The following is a 16,281-nucleotide window of genomic DNA, read 5'->3' on the forward strand; positions in this document are numbered from 1 at the left end:
GGGGGCTGTAAGGAATAATTTGTGTTCATGGGAAGATTTTTTTTTATGCCAATTATATGGTGCTCTCCCCTGCATCCGTCCGTCTTGTTACCGAAACGACCTGACAGTTACAACGGGTACCCTTCTGTTGAATAAATATTCGCTGAAGTTAAATCGTCTACGTCTAGTACTAATATTAATACCCGTCCTCCTCGATCTGCCCCGGCCGACGCAATAGATATTTTTTTTATCTCGTCGTGAGAAAGCTACGTTATCGCAGCTAGTCTGGTAGATGTTTACAAAATAATTGACCTACTTGGTCATATTGATGATTGTGTCACTGATTGAGTACATATACAAGTCAGATGACTGAGATTCAAACCTTCAGGCGGTTGAGTTGGTCACTGACTTTGGAAGCTATGTTCACCAGCGTCCTTTCCTCGTCTCGTAGTCGTCGAAGTTCCTTCAAAGCCGCCATGTCAGTAGCCAGTATATATAGTCGTTATGGTTGTGGTATCGTTAGTATAATTCATAGCGAAGAGCGTAAACCTTTCACAACATTAACAGGGGTGATAACCGTGGTTGAATCTTATCAATAAGGTAACAGACTACTATTTTAACAATATCAAAGTGAGGACAATGATGGCCTAACGAATATAGTTGAAGTTTATTTTTACATTTCTTAAATTTCATTTACTTAATTAACATAATTGTGCTAAATTGTCAGAAATTTATATTTCACGAAATCAATAGTAAGAGGCCTAATGGGCCTGAATAACCCGCCTGTTTTTTATATCACATTTATGATGTAACGTTACCCTCAAAGAGTTTGAAGTACATGCTTATCTAAATAGGCAAACTTGTATAGCCATTCATCCCACCTGTCACAATACACCAGAGGTGGTTAAAATGCAGATGTTTAAAAGAGAAGAAGAAGAAGAAGGAAATGTTTTCTGTTATAAATCCTGGCGGACCAGAGTGCAAATGTTTATGTAGGTCTTGCAAGGCTTTGTCAAGGCTCGTCTGAAGTCAGCATCATGCAGATTAAACTCATCTGGAACTGTAAGCCAAAGGATAACTAATACCCCCACTCCTATATAAACCAGATCTGTAAGCTAAAGGCTAACTAAGGCAAAGCACTGCAAATTAATCCATAGTCTCCCACCAGTTATGATTTCTTTGTCTGTCAGCTGTGCACTTATTTAAGTATATAGCTAGGTCACTGTCATACTACCTGTACTCCCTCCCAACGCCAAAACATACTTCCAAACCAAACTTGTTGGCCCAGATGAACAGGTTTTGCTGAAATCATCCTAGTAGTTAGGGAAGAGATGTCAGGACAAAGATTTTCATCAAAGGGCTATAACTTCTTCAAAAAGGTCGAAATGAAAAAACACTTTCCTGTGCATGATATCAGGGGGTAATTACCATATCTGTTAACTTTTATTGATATTGGCCCAGTAGTTTAGGAGGCAGACAAGTTTTTTTTTAACAAAGGGCCATAACTCCTTTTAAAAGGGTCAGAATGAAAAAGCACAACATCAGGGGGCAGTTACCATATCTGTAAAAAAAAGAATTGAAATTGGCCAAGTAGATAAGGATAAGTTGTCAGGACAAGGATATTTCAACAAAGGGTCATAACTCCATAAAAAATGGTTGGAAAAAATACCTGGATGCACAACATCAGGTGTTAGTTATCATATCTGAAAAGTTGAGCTCATAGTGTTGGAGGAGTTGTCTGGACAAGTTTTTTTCAACAAAGGGCCATAACTTTGTAAAAAAAAGGTCACATTGAAAACATAATACCTGGATGCACAACTTCAGGTGGTAGTTATCAAATATCATATGACTCAACCTAAGCTTTTCAGTTCTTCCTTAGAAGTAGTTTTAAGTTTAATTTTAACATACGGTGTATTTGACCCATGTGACAAAATTGGAAGAAGTTAATAAAGGTAACGTTTGTTTGAAAATATGTTGGGATTTATCACAGCAAGATATCAGCAAAATATCATGACTCTAGGCATTTTGGTTCTACAGAAGAAGTTGTTTAAGAGGAAAAAAGTTGATAGACAGAAGGAAGGATGACAGACAGAAGCCATGGCATAAGCTCACTTGCCTTTAGGCAGGTGAGATAGAACAATTTGACTCTGGAGCCTCTGAAACAAGAAGTTTTCAAGAAGCTATCATCAACACAATGTTGTTGGTCAGTGCAAGTATTCATGTCATATGTGGATATCTGAATCTATGAACACCAAATCAACATATTCAAATAATTGAAGATAAAGCGCCAATCAGTTAATGATATCTCAAAATTTGATTCAATTGAAGATATTTTCTTTAATTAAAATATATTTACAACTGATTTGTTTCTACCTTCAAATATTTGAAGATGTGCGCAATTATTTGAATATATGTCAATTTAGCATATTCTATACAAGTCTGGGTACATGCAATTGTTTCTCGTATAAGAGTGTTGCAGACACCTAAAGCAATACAAGCTGGTTGTTGTAGACTGTACATGTCTGGACAGCTTCATAGTGAAGAATCTTTCATTTCACTTATATTTTGATATACCCCTAATTCCCAATCAGGTCTACGGGTTAGAGTAGAAGAGAGGGTGTGATGGTTTGTAGACGGGTAAAATCCAGTTCCTAATTTAAACCTTTCAAAGCCATTAATTCATACCAAATTTGTTTTAAATCTAGCTGTCTGCTTTTATTGAAGGCGTACGTAGTAGTATTTCAATGCTATATACTTGTCTTTCCCAGCATGCTTAACCTCGGCTGATGGTGCCATACCCTTTATATTGTACACAACATTTAGTATCCTTCACCCAGGGATGCTCCATACGTATCTCATTTCCTTCAGCTGTTCTATTGATAAAGGACAAACGATGGATGCCACAACATAGCAGACATAGTTTATATTTAGCTCACTGGCACTTTATTTCAGGTCTGGGATCATGAAACTGATTAACAAACCCATATTTCAAATGTAAAAAGATGCATATTTTTCTAGGATTAAATCACTCCAAATTTAATGAAATACTACCTGCATTTACAACCTTGACATTTACCGGTACATGGATGTTAAACCACATTTAATTAACCACAGACAAATACCTTAGAGAAACCTTCAAAGTTAGGTTTATGCCTATAATATACAGTTTCATAATCACAGAGCCAGAAGACCAGAGAAGAAATTTCAGAAAACAACGAAACCATCAAACAAATATATAAGATTTATTCCACTTGAAAGAGTTTTATTTTAAAATACTCTCCATAACAATTACGCCTACTGTATTTATATACCAGCAGGTATATGTTCCTCTTTGTCATAATTAATGACATACAAACACTGGTCAACAGGTCTCAACACTGCGTTTTCACTTTCTGTTCATCCTTCAGCATCCTGTCCCACTGTAGGCTAAACTCTACATACAGTTACCTCCCCTTATTTTATTTTTTTGTTAAGCTCAACTGAGCCAAAGTACTACTGTAGCGGAACTGGACTGCATGGCTGATGGCTGAGGTGACCAGGACTAGTAGCGTAAACATTGACATTTTGTAAGTGTATACCAAGTGTCAATGTCGCCTTACTTTGGTGATTGGGCTTTTTTCCCCCATTTGTTGGTACCATTGACCATATATTCTATGGTTCCTGTGGATTTCATAATTTAGGTTTTTAACTCATACATCATATTTACAATTAGTGGCCAAGCTCCAGGTCCAATCTGTCGACGAATTGCCAGCTAAAATGTTTCTTTATACGCAGAACACTGGAACATTTGTTAATAAGTGAGTTCAGGAGTTAATGAATTGAAACTTTTACCCTTTTACACCTATGTAACTTAAGTAAACTCTACCTAGCAATGATCTGGATGAGCCCATTATGGCCTACAGTGGTGAAAGGGTGACTGCCAACTTTTGGTTGATCTGAACCAGACCAGTGGTTATATGAAATAAGAAACGTTATACAGTAGAGTGCCATTTATTCAAATCCCACAGTAGACATATAAAAAGTTCAGATAACAAAAAATCCCCAAACAGTTTATGTAAGGGATAAGGATATTCTACCATTGGGTGCAGAATTCGATGTCAGGACCTTGGCGAAGCCTTGATTCTGACCCAAATTCTTCACCCTCAGTAAAGCCTCATAGACTGGTCCCTGTCTCTAGAATGTTATACAGATATTAAATTATTTAGAAGAAAAAGAATTAACTCTAATAATTTTGATCACATGGTTTTAACTTCTAAACTAGAGGGAGATAAGCTAGTATAAGTAAAATGCAGTTGAGAAATTCTTCATAAAATCTTAGGTGCCAGTAGCAAGTTCATAAAGTCTCAGTTCTGACACTAATCTTGGGGTTGAATATCCATATACCACCTACCTACATAATGATAGACCCATTACTGTACTGGATTATAAGGGGCCATGAAATCCAGTTGACTTAATTTACAATCCTGATACTGGTATGTGATACAGCAGAGAGCAGAGTTCGTGGTAGACAAAAACATGAGACTTCCTGGGTCTACCCAATAAAAAACCCATTAATTAACATTTTACAATTAATTTAAAATTGGAATGAAATGAGAGGTAGGTGTATCATACACTTTTTACCTTGGAATAAATATAAACTCTTTCTTGTTTTAACATGAAGACAGATACATTTGTGAAAGGATAAAACACAAGACAAAAGTTTGTCTGGAATGGCAGAGAACATATCTGATTATATGTAGTTAAACTCTCTATGTACAAACAGTAGTCAATGTCCACTGATCAGCCACAGGGACCTGGTCACTAAAACCACATTTATGATGAGATGATATCAAGGATTGGGTTATTACACATTTAACAATTGCCAGGACCCTGGGTTGACATCAACACTCCATCCCTTTATATCTAGTTTATCTCGAAACTCCAGATTAAAACCGTTTTAAGAATATTCCTCTATTTATAACTAACTTGAAATATCATGGATTGTCAAAATATTACTTTCTTTTAATGTCGAAGTTTTACTTTATACACAAACATTGTATATATCCAACGAGTCGGAACGTTTATAGCGGACTGGTCCGACACTCAGCCATTTAGCTTGACAAAGGGACAGAACTGATAAGTCTGTCTGAAATGTTGCGACAAGTTTAATATGTATATGTACATTGTTTGTGTATAAAGAAAAACTTTGATATTACATGTAAAGAACAAATGTCACTCGAAGTCCCAATATTTTGATATTACATAATTATGTCCAAACTGATGAATCTTACTGAAGATATCACACTCCTTTTACAGTGGACTCTGTGTGCTCCTTTTTACTATTCACTATTTTAATCAGCTGAATATTTCATTTATCATTCTCAAAAACTGAGAAACAAAAACATACGATACAATTTAAACTGTGAGGACCCTCAGCAATTACTGCTTCATTTAGTGATAAAAACTGTACAGCAATGCATAGATATACATTCATGTATATAAAATAGCACTATCTTACAACACTTCAACATAGATATACATGTATGTATATAAAATAGCACTATCTTACAACACTTCAACATACACATAGATATACATGTATGTATATAAATTAACACTATCTTACAACACTTCCACATACAAATGTACACATAGATATACATGTATATAAAATAGCACTATCTTACAACACGTCAACATACACATAGATATACATTTATAGAGGTCATTATATTATCAATGCCTCTGTCAAGAGTTGAACCCAGGACCTCTGGCTTACTAGTCTTACACTCTACCGAATGAGCTAAAGAGAATTTCTCCCTAGCCAAGTCTGTAGGAAGCTGCTAGTATTTTACCAGGGTGACATATATTCATAAAATCTCAAATACAAATTTACAAAAAATACATAGCATTACGTCATGTTTTCAAGTCTGACATACTTCAATAATATAACATATCAATTAAACATGATCTGGGGGTCTCTATACTGAGATAAACTTTGTTTCAAAGATATAATCTCATGATCCACCAATTTAACCCTCCTCAGCAGGTTTGGTGTACACATATACATGTATCAATTATAGTTATAAGTATAGCAGAATTAATTCTAGACCAGCAACACTGTGAACAGTAGCACATTTAACGAAGAGTTAGAAAAACATTTAAATAACAAACCGTTATATTTGTCTCTTAATATATTTAACTATACTTGCCAACCTACTTAGGACGGAGACTCCCGATTTTGGACCATTAAATTTAGCATTTTCAACCAGTGAATTTGCTAAACTTTTCAGAACAACTCAAAGAATGCTATTTAAAGGGTTGTTTTTTACATTTTATTTAGGTTTTAAATTTGAGCATGCAGATAATTATCTCCCCCATGTAAATTTCAAAAAGTTGGCAAGTATAATTTAACATGAAACTATGGTATAATAAATAAATATAAAATATATATAAGCAAAATGAAGAAGTCCGACCCTCGACCAACTGAGTGACCTTTTAAATGTGACGTAAATAAACACCAGCTGTATGTCCAGGATTTGTGTTCAGGAACAATACTACCTAATACCCCTTCCTGAGTGTCAAGTGGAGGGAAAGCATTGGTGATCTAGAAAATAACATCTCACAAAACTGGCCATCTACAGCATGCTCTTGAATCAATTTTGAATGTGCACATGTACATGTAGTTTACAGTATATAAACATTGTGACATATGTAAAAGGTAAATATAAATCAAATCATCCAATCAAATTGCTGAGTCACATTTACTCCTATGCCTAACAGGGAGTTATTTTTAGACTCAGATCTACTCACACAAAAATAAAGATATTTTTATCCCACAACTTGTTAACATAGGAAACAATCTATTTCTCAATTAAGTCACACCACAGCTCTATCTTATGTACATTTACATAATAAACTGAGTTTCCCATTGCTATGTTTAAAACACATATATTGTATGTATATACTAGGCTATATATTGTAACTCTCTCTGAATTAACCAGAAATCATTTAAAGCACTATAGACCATTAAATGATCTAAACCCTTGTGTTACAGGTACCAGCCAGAAACAAGGTATGTAACACACATGAAATCGAGTTGCACTTAGTGCAGACAAACATTTATAATATAACTCATAATTACTAATGGATGTGAGTTAAAACAAGACACAATGACAGGCTGCACCAAACACGAAATAAAGGACAAATCTTGAGCTTAAATAGTTTAGAAAACCTGTCTATAGAGGTCTTCCAATGGAGAAAGGACACCCCACTCTATACAGAGGTTTGTATACACAGGTGAGATAGTCTTAATAGACAAATGTTCTCTATATACACATGTCCTCTATAGACAGGTGGTTAGTATAGACAGGGGTCTCTATAGATAGCTGGTTAGTATAGACAGGGGTCTCTATAGACGGGTTATTATTATAGTCAGGGTGTCTATATAGACAGATTGTTAGTATAGACAGGTGTTCTCTATAGACAGGTGATTAGTATACCAGGGGGTCTCTATAGACAGGTGATTAGTATAGACAGGGGGTCTCTATCGGCAGGTGATTAGTAGACAGGGGGTCTCTATATATAGGTGGTTAGTATAGATATGTGTTCTCTATAGACATATGGTTAGTATAGACAGGGGGTCTCTATAGACAGGTGGTTAGTATAGACAGGGGGTCTCTATAGATAGGTGGTTAGTATACCAGGGGGTCTCTATAGACAGGTGATTAGTATATACAGGGGGTCTCTATAGGCAGGTGATTATTATAGTCAGGGTGTCTATATAGACAGGTTGTTAGTATAGACAGGTGTTCTCTATAGACAGGTGATTAGTATACCAGGGGGTCTCTATAGACAGGTGATTAGTATAGACAGGGGGTCTCTATAGAAAGGTGATTAGTATAACCAGGGGGTCTCTACAGAAAGGTGATTAGTAGACAGGGGGTCTCTATATATAGGTGGTTAGTATAGATATGTGTTCTCTATAGACAGGTGGTTAGTATAGACAGGGGGTCTCTATAGACAGGTGGTTAGTATAGACAGGGGGTCTCTATAGATAGGTGGTTAGTATACTAGGGGGTCTCTATAGATAGGTGATTAGTATAGACAGGGGGTCTCTATAGATAGGTGGTTAGTATAGACAGGGGGTCTCTATAGATAGGTGGTTAGTATAGTGTGTAGATATGTTTGAGTTACATTTTGTTACTGATATGTTCAGTGTGTAGATATGTTTGAGTTACATTTTGTTACTGATATGTTCAGTGTGTAGATATGTTTGAGTTACATTTTNACAGTGTGTAGATAACTAAATATGTTTGAGTAACATTTTGTTACTGATATGTTCAGTGTATAGATAACTAGATATGTTTTAGTAANTTGTTACTGATATGTTCAGTGTGTAGATATGTTTGAGTTACATTTTGTTACTGATATGTTCAGTGTGTAGATACGTTTTAGTTACATTTTATTACTGTTTTGTAGTGTCTTCATATGATTTAGTTACATTATTTCAATGATATGTACAATGCATAGATATGAAGAATAGATATGTAAATTTCTAAACGATTTGTTTACTTACCATACATCCTTAATAAACATTTGATCGGAAAAATCTAATAATGATATGTACACCCTGTTATAGATACACCTCCTCTCTGATCACACATACATGTACACACCTCAAAATCAAACTCAACAAAATGCTTACGGTCACAACAAATATCTACAGCAGTTAAAACACACACACGACATCAGTAGCAGACACACACCAGTTACCCAAACATAGATCGGAAGTGGAAAGTCCAATCCTATGAAATTATCAAAGTTTAGTCCCATTAAAGAGTAAAAAAAACATTTCCCAATTAAATGCAGTAATTTTACTGTGATTTTGGAAATCAACTTCTCAAAGTACCTGTATTGAGATGTTTCCATGGTTATTGACTCTAGATACATGTTTAATGGTGTTCCATAGTTACCATGGTTAAATGGTGTTGCATGGTTACCATGGTTTAATGGGGTTCCATGGTTACCAAGGTTTAATGGGGTTCCATGGTTACCTTGGTTAAATGGTGTTCCATGGTTACCATGGTTTAATGGGGTTCCATGGTTACCAAGGTTTAATGGGGTTCCATGGTTACCAAGGTTTAAAGGGGCTCCATGGTTATTATAAGAAGTCTCCCCTAGCAACACTTATAACAGTAGCTACCTACAAAAGAGTTCATCTATTGTTGCCTTCCAACTTTATCCATCATTGTTTTTATAAACTTTTGAGAATTTCTATTGAACTGGTTTCCAGTTTTATCTCTCGACCTGAGTAATTTCCCTCGAGTTTCTGCGACACTGTCCACCACCCCTTGCTGGATTTTAACAGATTCCAAGGGTTTATTGTCCGTAGCCATATCTGGTCTCCTCTCCAAGGTTTCCTTTGACTTGCCTTGGACAGCACGAAGGTTCGCTTCGTGAAGTTGTTGCTCTAGCAATTTATCGATTTGCTTTGTTTCAGATGAACTCTCCCTGACATTTGACAACTTAGTATTCACTTTGAGGTTAGATTCTGCCGACGTTTTCCCCTTTATGTGCATCTTTATTACAGCATCGACATTTTCCTGTAAAACCTTCAACTGTATCTGTTGTTTTGATGCTTCATCAGGAATTTGCTGTCCAGCTTGTTGTTGTCGAAGCATCTTAGGTTGTCCTGGTAAAATTGGTTTTCCCTGTCTAACCTGCTGCGTAAATTGACCCGGCACTATTTGCTGTTGAGATTGTCCCAGAACTATTTGCTGTCGAGATTTTCCTTGTCCAATCTGTTGTTGAGATTGTTCTGGTACAGTTTGCTTTTGAGATTTCCCCTGTCCAATCAGTTGTTGTGATTGTTCTGGTACAATTTGCTTTTGATATTTCCCCTGTCCAATCTGTCGTTGAGATTGTTCAGGTACAATTGGTTGATGAGATTTTCCCTGTCCAATCTGTTGTTGAGATTGTTCTGGTACAATTTGCTGTTGAGATTTTCCCTGTCCAATCTGTTGTTGAGATTGTTCTGGTACAGTTTGCTTTTGAGATTTCCCCTGTCCAATCAGTTGTAGAGATTGTTCTGGTACAATTTGCTTTTGATATTTCCCCTGTCCAATCAGTTGTTGAGATTGTTCTGGTATAATTTGCTTTTGAGATTTCCCCTGTCCAATCTGTTGTTGAGATTGTCCTGGCATAATTTGCTGTTGAGATTTTCCCTGTCCAATCTGTTGTTGAGATGGTCCCAATTCTATGCCCTTTTGTTGCTGAGCTGACTCCTTAATTTGTCCATCCATAGCCCTCTGTTTAACCTTGACCTGATCATGGTCATACTGGAGCTTGATAATTCGACTCCATCTTGTCTTGTCTGTTGACCTGTTATATATATAAACACAGAAAAGATACAGATGGATATAAATTGTTATATTCTGATAACATGAGATCCCAGACGGATGTTGGCGCCTACCATCGTAAGATCAACATTAGCTCTCAGTAAGTTTGATCTTTTCCCTTAATTTCTTTTCTTTTATCTGTTGGATTTATAGTCTTGACAACAGTAAATGCATCTTGCTGCAAATCTTGATTAAAATTTCATACTGCTTTTACATAACTGTGAGACATTTAAAACAGAGATAATACTGTATATATATAACATAGTAGTTTCTCATTTGTGTTATTCTGAAGCCTCTAAATACTTTGTTGGAGCCAAAATTCTGCTTGGTCTGAGAGTTTTCTTTCAAAGTGAAGACATTGTTAATTTCTTTAGCAAGAGGCCCAATGGGCCTGCATCACACACCTGGTATTAGTCTCACACCTGTGTCTTGATTCAAAAGTCATTAAAAAAAACACCTGTTAAAAGATTTAAACACGTTTGACCCCTGTGACCTTGAAAGTCAAACAAGGATATTAAGCTGAACAAACTTTATAGCCTTCATGCTAAATATCACCAACCATGACCTTTCGTTTAGAGAAACTGATTTTTAAAAGTTTATACATAATTAACTAGATGTGAGCTTGACCGTGTGTCACACCACTGGTGTTGAGATTTTTGGGGCATTTTGCAATTGTCTTCCACATTGAGATTCTCAACACCAGTGGTGTGACACACGGTCAAGCTCTCATCTGGTCAATTATGTATAAACTTTTAAAAATCAGTTTCTCTAAACGAAAGGTCATGGTTGGTGATATTTAGCATGAAGGCTATAAAGTTTGTTCAGCTTAATATCCTTGTTTGACTTTCAAGGTCACAGGGGTCAAACGTGTTTAAATCTTTTAACAGGTGTTTTTTTTAATGACTTTTGAATCAAGACACAGGTGTGAGACATTTTGCAATTGTCTTCCACGTAATAACTGAAATTGGTTATATTATTCAGGGAAACAACTCTGAACCAGGAAACACAAGATTCTGAACACTTACATTGTCCTCAAGAAGATGGTAGCATCCCCTGTTAGTTCTGGCCCTCCCCTCGCGTCGCGCCACGTTTTCCCGAAGTCGAGGCTGTACTGGATCTCGAGACCAGGAGCTTCACTGTTCACCAGCAGTTTCCTTTCCTGCACACTGAAAAAAATTACACATATTTGCAATAATTTCATTCAAAGCTGGCGATTTTTTTACATATTTCTTTGAGACTTCAAATCATAAATCTGTAAAATTTAATGTCACTTTTCAACTCTCAAGAACTGACCATGGATTCATTATAATAACCATATATGGTCACTCAACAATGCCAAGCAATGACTTTAAACATACCTGGGACATGAGATAGCCCTATACGATCTCAAATGAGTTTACTTCTCATGAGATTTATCACACAAGTATGAAATTATTTCATTTTAGCGAGTCAGTGGCGAGTTAAATTGAAGTATTTGTGACAAGTTATAACAACCTTAACTTTGACATTCACTAAAAACACATTTGAACTCTTCCAATTCAAAGGTTGGAATAGTTCATTATGAAATTTCAGGGGTGAATAAGTTAATACTTACACAGCCCCTGGAGGTGGAATTCTGTATTTGATACCGAGACTGTCTAGGTAAGGATATTCCTTGTACCCAATGGTGTTGGCAAATCTCAGCCAATCAGCGTCCGTTTGTGTCCGCCTTGCCGCCACGTCACCCTCGCTCTCCCACACAGCTTGGTGCCATGCTCTCTCGGCCATTGCTATGACCCGAGGAAACATTTGGTGATCTGTGATGTCACGTGATCTCAACAATTCTCCCCATAGGTGGCACTCCATACCTGAAGCACAAGGTCAAGGTCACAAAAATAAGACTTGAGTCAATGCCACTGCAATTGAATAGCCTTCTTTGTGCTGCTATGAATTAGCTTAAACACTAAGATAACAAGAGGCACAATGGGCCTGCATCGCTCACCTGGTATTAATCTCACACTTGTAACCTAAAAAGTGATTTAGAATAAAACTACAGGCAAAATATCAGTATTTATGACTATAAGTCATTCAAAACAACCTGCTAAAAGATTTAAAATCATTTGACCCATGTGACCTTGATTTTCGAACAAGGTCATTACGTTGAACAAACTTTATAGCCTTTCAATTCAGCATGCAACTTGCCAAATATCACCAACTTAGACCTTTTGTTTAATGAGATTGGGTCATTTAGATATCTTGAAAGTGGGTCAAGGTCATTCAAATGACTTGATATATAGCCCTTCTTCCAAATACAAACATTCTGGGCCTCATGGTTATTCAGAGGATGTCATTTAAACATTTTGAATAAATTTAACCCCTGTGACCTTGAATATAATTCAACATCATTTATTTAAACAACCGTTGTAGCCCTTAGCCCCAGCATACTACTGGCCAGATATCATCACCCTGGGCCTATAAGTTATTCAGAAGAAGTCGTTTAAAGATTTTAAACATTTTTGACCCCTGTGACCTCGAATACAGGTCAAGGTCATTCATTTTAATAATCTTGGTAGCCCTTTACCCTAGCATGCTACTGGCCAGATATATTCACCCTGGGATTTTTGGTTATTCAGAAGAAGCCGTTAAAATATTTTAAATATATTTGACCCCTGCGGCCTTGAATACAAGTCAAGGTCATTCATTTTAACAAACTTGGTCAGCATGTAACTGACCAAATATCATCATCCTGGTCCTTTTGGTTATTCGGAAGAAGTTGTTTAAAGTGTTTTAAAAGAAAATTGACCCCTGAGAATTTGAATATGATTGAAGGTCATTAATTGGAACAATCTTGGTAGCCCTTCATCCAAGCATGCTATTCAGGCTAAATATCACCATCCTGGTCCTTTTGGTTTTTCAGAAGAAGTTGTTTCAAAGTTTTTGAAGACAATTGACCCCTGTGACATTGAGTATAAGTGAACGTTATTCATTTGAACAAACTTGGTAGCCCTTCATCCCAGCATGCTACACAGGCCCAATATCAGTACCCTGGGCCTTTTGTTTATTGAGAAGAAGTTGTCTAAAGGTTTTTAAATGTAAACCCCCGAGACTTCGAATATAAGTGAAGGTCATTCATTTGAACAAACTTGGTAGCCCTTTATCCCAGCATGCTACTGGCCAAATATCATTACCCTAAGCCTTTTGGTTATTAAAAATAAGTTGTTTTAAGTAAAATATTGACGCCGGACAGACAGGCGCCGCGCCATAGCATAACTTTCTTAGTATAATTTTGATTAATATGTGCCATGGCCTTTTAATTCACACACGTCACCCTGGTAAAGTACTAGCTTCTTTCTAGCAATTTGGCTACGGAAAATTTCTCTTTTGCTCATTTGGTTGAGAGATAGACTAGTAAACAAGATGTGTGGAGGCACTGAGAAGTCATTATAAACCTCTGTTACGTTAGAATTTAATAAAATTTGTTTATCTGAATGTAACAGAAGTCATTATTACCTCGGTGCCGCTAGCACTCGAACCTGGGACCTCTGCTTTACTAGCCTTACGCTCTACCGAATGAGCTGAAGAGAATTTCTCCCCAGCTGAGTTGTTAGGATCCTAACTCAGTCTCTTCTCTTCTGTCTTTAGCAATAGATCTTGAGGAGCTGTGTTTCTGTGTAGACTTACTCATTCACCCCTGAACACATTTGAACTCTTCCAATTCAAAGGTTGGAATAGTTCATTATGATATTTCAAGGGTGAGTGAGTTTAATTTAAACTTATAATAACTGAGTTTCTCAAGGAAGCTTTTAATATATCCCTGAATGATTCAAAATGAATAACTTTCAAAAATCATTCAAAGTTTTACAGAGAATTACCGGTATGATAAAATCAAGATGAATATAATATTAAATCACAAAATTTTGCATAGAGACCTTTGGCACAATTATATATGAGACTGAATCTGAGTAAATGCGAAGGAAATTAAGGGGAGATAATCAGGCTTACCGACAATGTTTTCAGGTTTCTGGAGTGTAAGACACTCTCTCGAGTTACAGATCTGATCCTTATTGAGTGGTTCTCCCATGCCTGACAGTTCTGCATTCCAGTAGATCTGCTCAGGGGTGAAGGAAAACACATGGTGCAAGTCGATGAAGCGTGTTGCCCAGTAGAGCCCGACTTCTTCAGGATCCGGTTCATGGGAATGGTCGAAGTACAGGTGAGTCCCCAGTGACATCACGACCTGGAAACACGAGGAATAACGTCACAGGTACAAGTAAGTATATAACTAATAACTATGTTGGCAAGGGAGGTAAAAAGGCAGAAACGACGTGAAACTGATTTTTTTTTTTTTTTTTTTAATAAATGTACCCTTATCCTAACATTTACAGGAAAGGATGGAAGGGAACACTGTGCACTCTGGGATATAGTTTTAGATATATGTTGGGTTTTTTTAAGGTTTATAAATGTGAAAACAAATTAATGACAGATGTTAAAGTATGACATACAGACACTAAAATTTTATTTCCAGCAATTTGAAATTATAAAATTATCTAAACTGAATGTAACATGTACAGAGGCCATTATTTTTTTAATGCCTCCACTAGGAGCCAAACCTGGAACCTCTGATTTACTAGTCTTACGCTCTACCAAATGAGCCAAAGAGAAATTCTCCCTAGCCGAGCCAGTAGGAAGCGGCTAGTATATTTTACCAGGGTGACATACTCCCCCTCCAGGAAGGAACTAGTCCTGAGTTTTTCAAAGCGATTCCATTGCAAGTACTGCTGAGTATTTTTGTCATATCTCCCCGGTCCCTACTTGAGCGCCAATGTAACAGAGGTCATTATTTTTTCAATGCCTCCGCTAGGAGTCGAACCCCGGACCTCTGGTGTACTAGGCTTACCCTTCTACCGAATGAGGTAAAGAGAACTTCTCCCTCGCCGAGTCTGTAGGAGCGGCTCGTATTTGACATGAAGAAGAAGCGTAGTGGTTTCTCACCTTGTAACCTGCGTTGGCGAGTTTGTAGGCCTCGTTCCCCATTCCGTACTCCCACTTGTTATTCCAGGGGTAAGTGAAGACATTCCTGTAAAATAAACATGTTGTTGTGCTTAACGTGAAATATGATATTATCTTGCTAGGTCATTCATGTTTTTTTTTTTTTTATCAAAATCAAATTTGATTTAATTTACAAAAATAGTGAAACAAGTTATACAAGAGATCCCAGAGGGATCTTGGCGCCCACCATTGTACCATCTTCTTTAGTTCTTTGTCAGTTCGAACTTTTCTCTTCTTTCCTCTAATCTGTTTGATCAAGTCATGTTAACGGGAAATGCACCTTGAGGTAACTTTTGATCTAAACTTAATACTGATGTGTATGAAAGTCAACCTTCAAAGTGAGTTAGTCATTTCACATGTTTACTAGTGCAGTACTTAATGTGAAAGAAATAGAATCGATCATTGCAATATGAGAAAGATCTGTTTAGTTCTTCCTTTAGCCATTTTGTTTTTATGATCAGTCTCAAAATATAACATGCACAACGAGGGGTCAAGGGGAACCTACATATCAAATTTGAGAAAGATCCCTCAAGTTATTCCTGAGAAATAGTACTAACAATCCTTCAATGTCAAAAATCAAAGATGGCTGTCGGTAGGCCATTTTGTTTAACTGATCAGTTTCAGTGGCCCAAATAATTTTGGGAAGAAATATTTCCACAGCATGTAACGCAATGCTTCAGCACATTAAAATTACATATAACATGACAATGTTTGTACTATGTAAAACAGAATAAAACATATTTTTAATTCTTCAACCCTAGTTAAAAACCTGACATGATCCACTCCTGAATGGAGTGGATCATGTCAGGTTTTAACTTCCCTAAAAGAAAAAAAGAAAACTCGCACCTCAAAGAAGACACCCTCACAGTATTAATATCGAAAGTCTGAAAAAAAA

General features: G+C 36.6%; 2 protein-coding genes across 7 annotated transcripts in view; both read right to left on the reverse strand.

Annotated features, from left to right (window-relative positions):
- Window positions 1-502, reverse strand: part of LOC110451486 (snRNA-activating protein complex subunit 5-like) — a 3,937-nt gene extending 3,435 nt beyond the window's left edge. For all 3 annotated transcript variants that reach the window (XR_002463078.1, XR_002463079.1, XM_021499529.1), the window contains exon 1: window positions 362-502. Coding sequence is in view for 1 of the 3 variants with exons in the window: in XM_021499529.1 (XP_021355204.1) it covers window positions 362-457 (96 nt within the window). In the remaining 2 variants the exon portion in view is untranslated. The remainder of the gene's footprint in view (window positions 1-361) is intronic.
- Window positions 503-8,254: 7,752 nt separating this feature from the next.
- LOC110451484 (beta-hexosaminidase-like) overlaps window positions 8,255-16,281 on the reverse strand; it is a 24,953-nt gene continuing 16,926 nt past the window's right edge. For all 4 annotated transcript variants that reach the window (XM_021499523.1, XM_021499525.1, XM_021499524.1 and 1 more), the window contains exons 10-14: window positions 15,330-15,414; window positions 14,340-14,574; window positions 11,953-12,205; window positions 11,384-11,524; window positions 8,255-10,341 (exon numbers count right to left, since the gene is read on the reverse strand). In XM_021499523.1, the coding sequence (XP_021355198.1) occupies window positions 9,180-10,341; window positions 11,384-11,524; window positions 11,953-12,205; window positions 14,340-14,574; window positions 15,330-15,414 (1,876 nt within the window). In that variant the 3' untranslated portion in view covers window positions 8,255-9,179. The remainder of the gene's footprint in view (window positions 10,342-11,383; window positions 11,525-11,952; window positions 12,206-14,339; window positions 14,575-15,329; window positions 15,415-16,281) is intronic.

This window comes from Mizuhopecten yessoensis, unplaced genomic scaffold, assembly GCF_002113885.1.
Source record: "Mizuhopecten yessoensis strain PY_sf001 unplaced genomic scaffold, ASM211388v2 scaffold6069, whole genome shotgun sequence".
Classification (NCBI taxonomy): domain Eukaryota; kingdom Metazoa; phylum Mollusca; class Bivalvia; order Pectinida; family Pectinidae; genus Mizuhopecten; species Mizuhopecten yessoensis.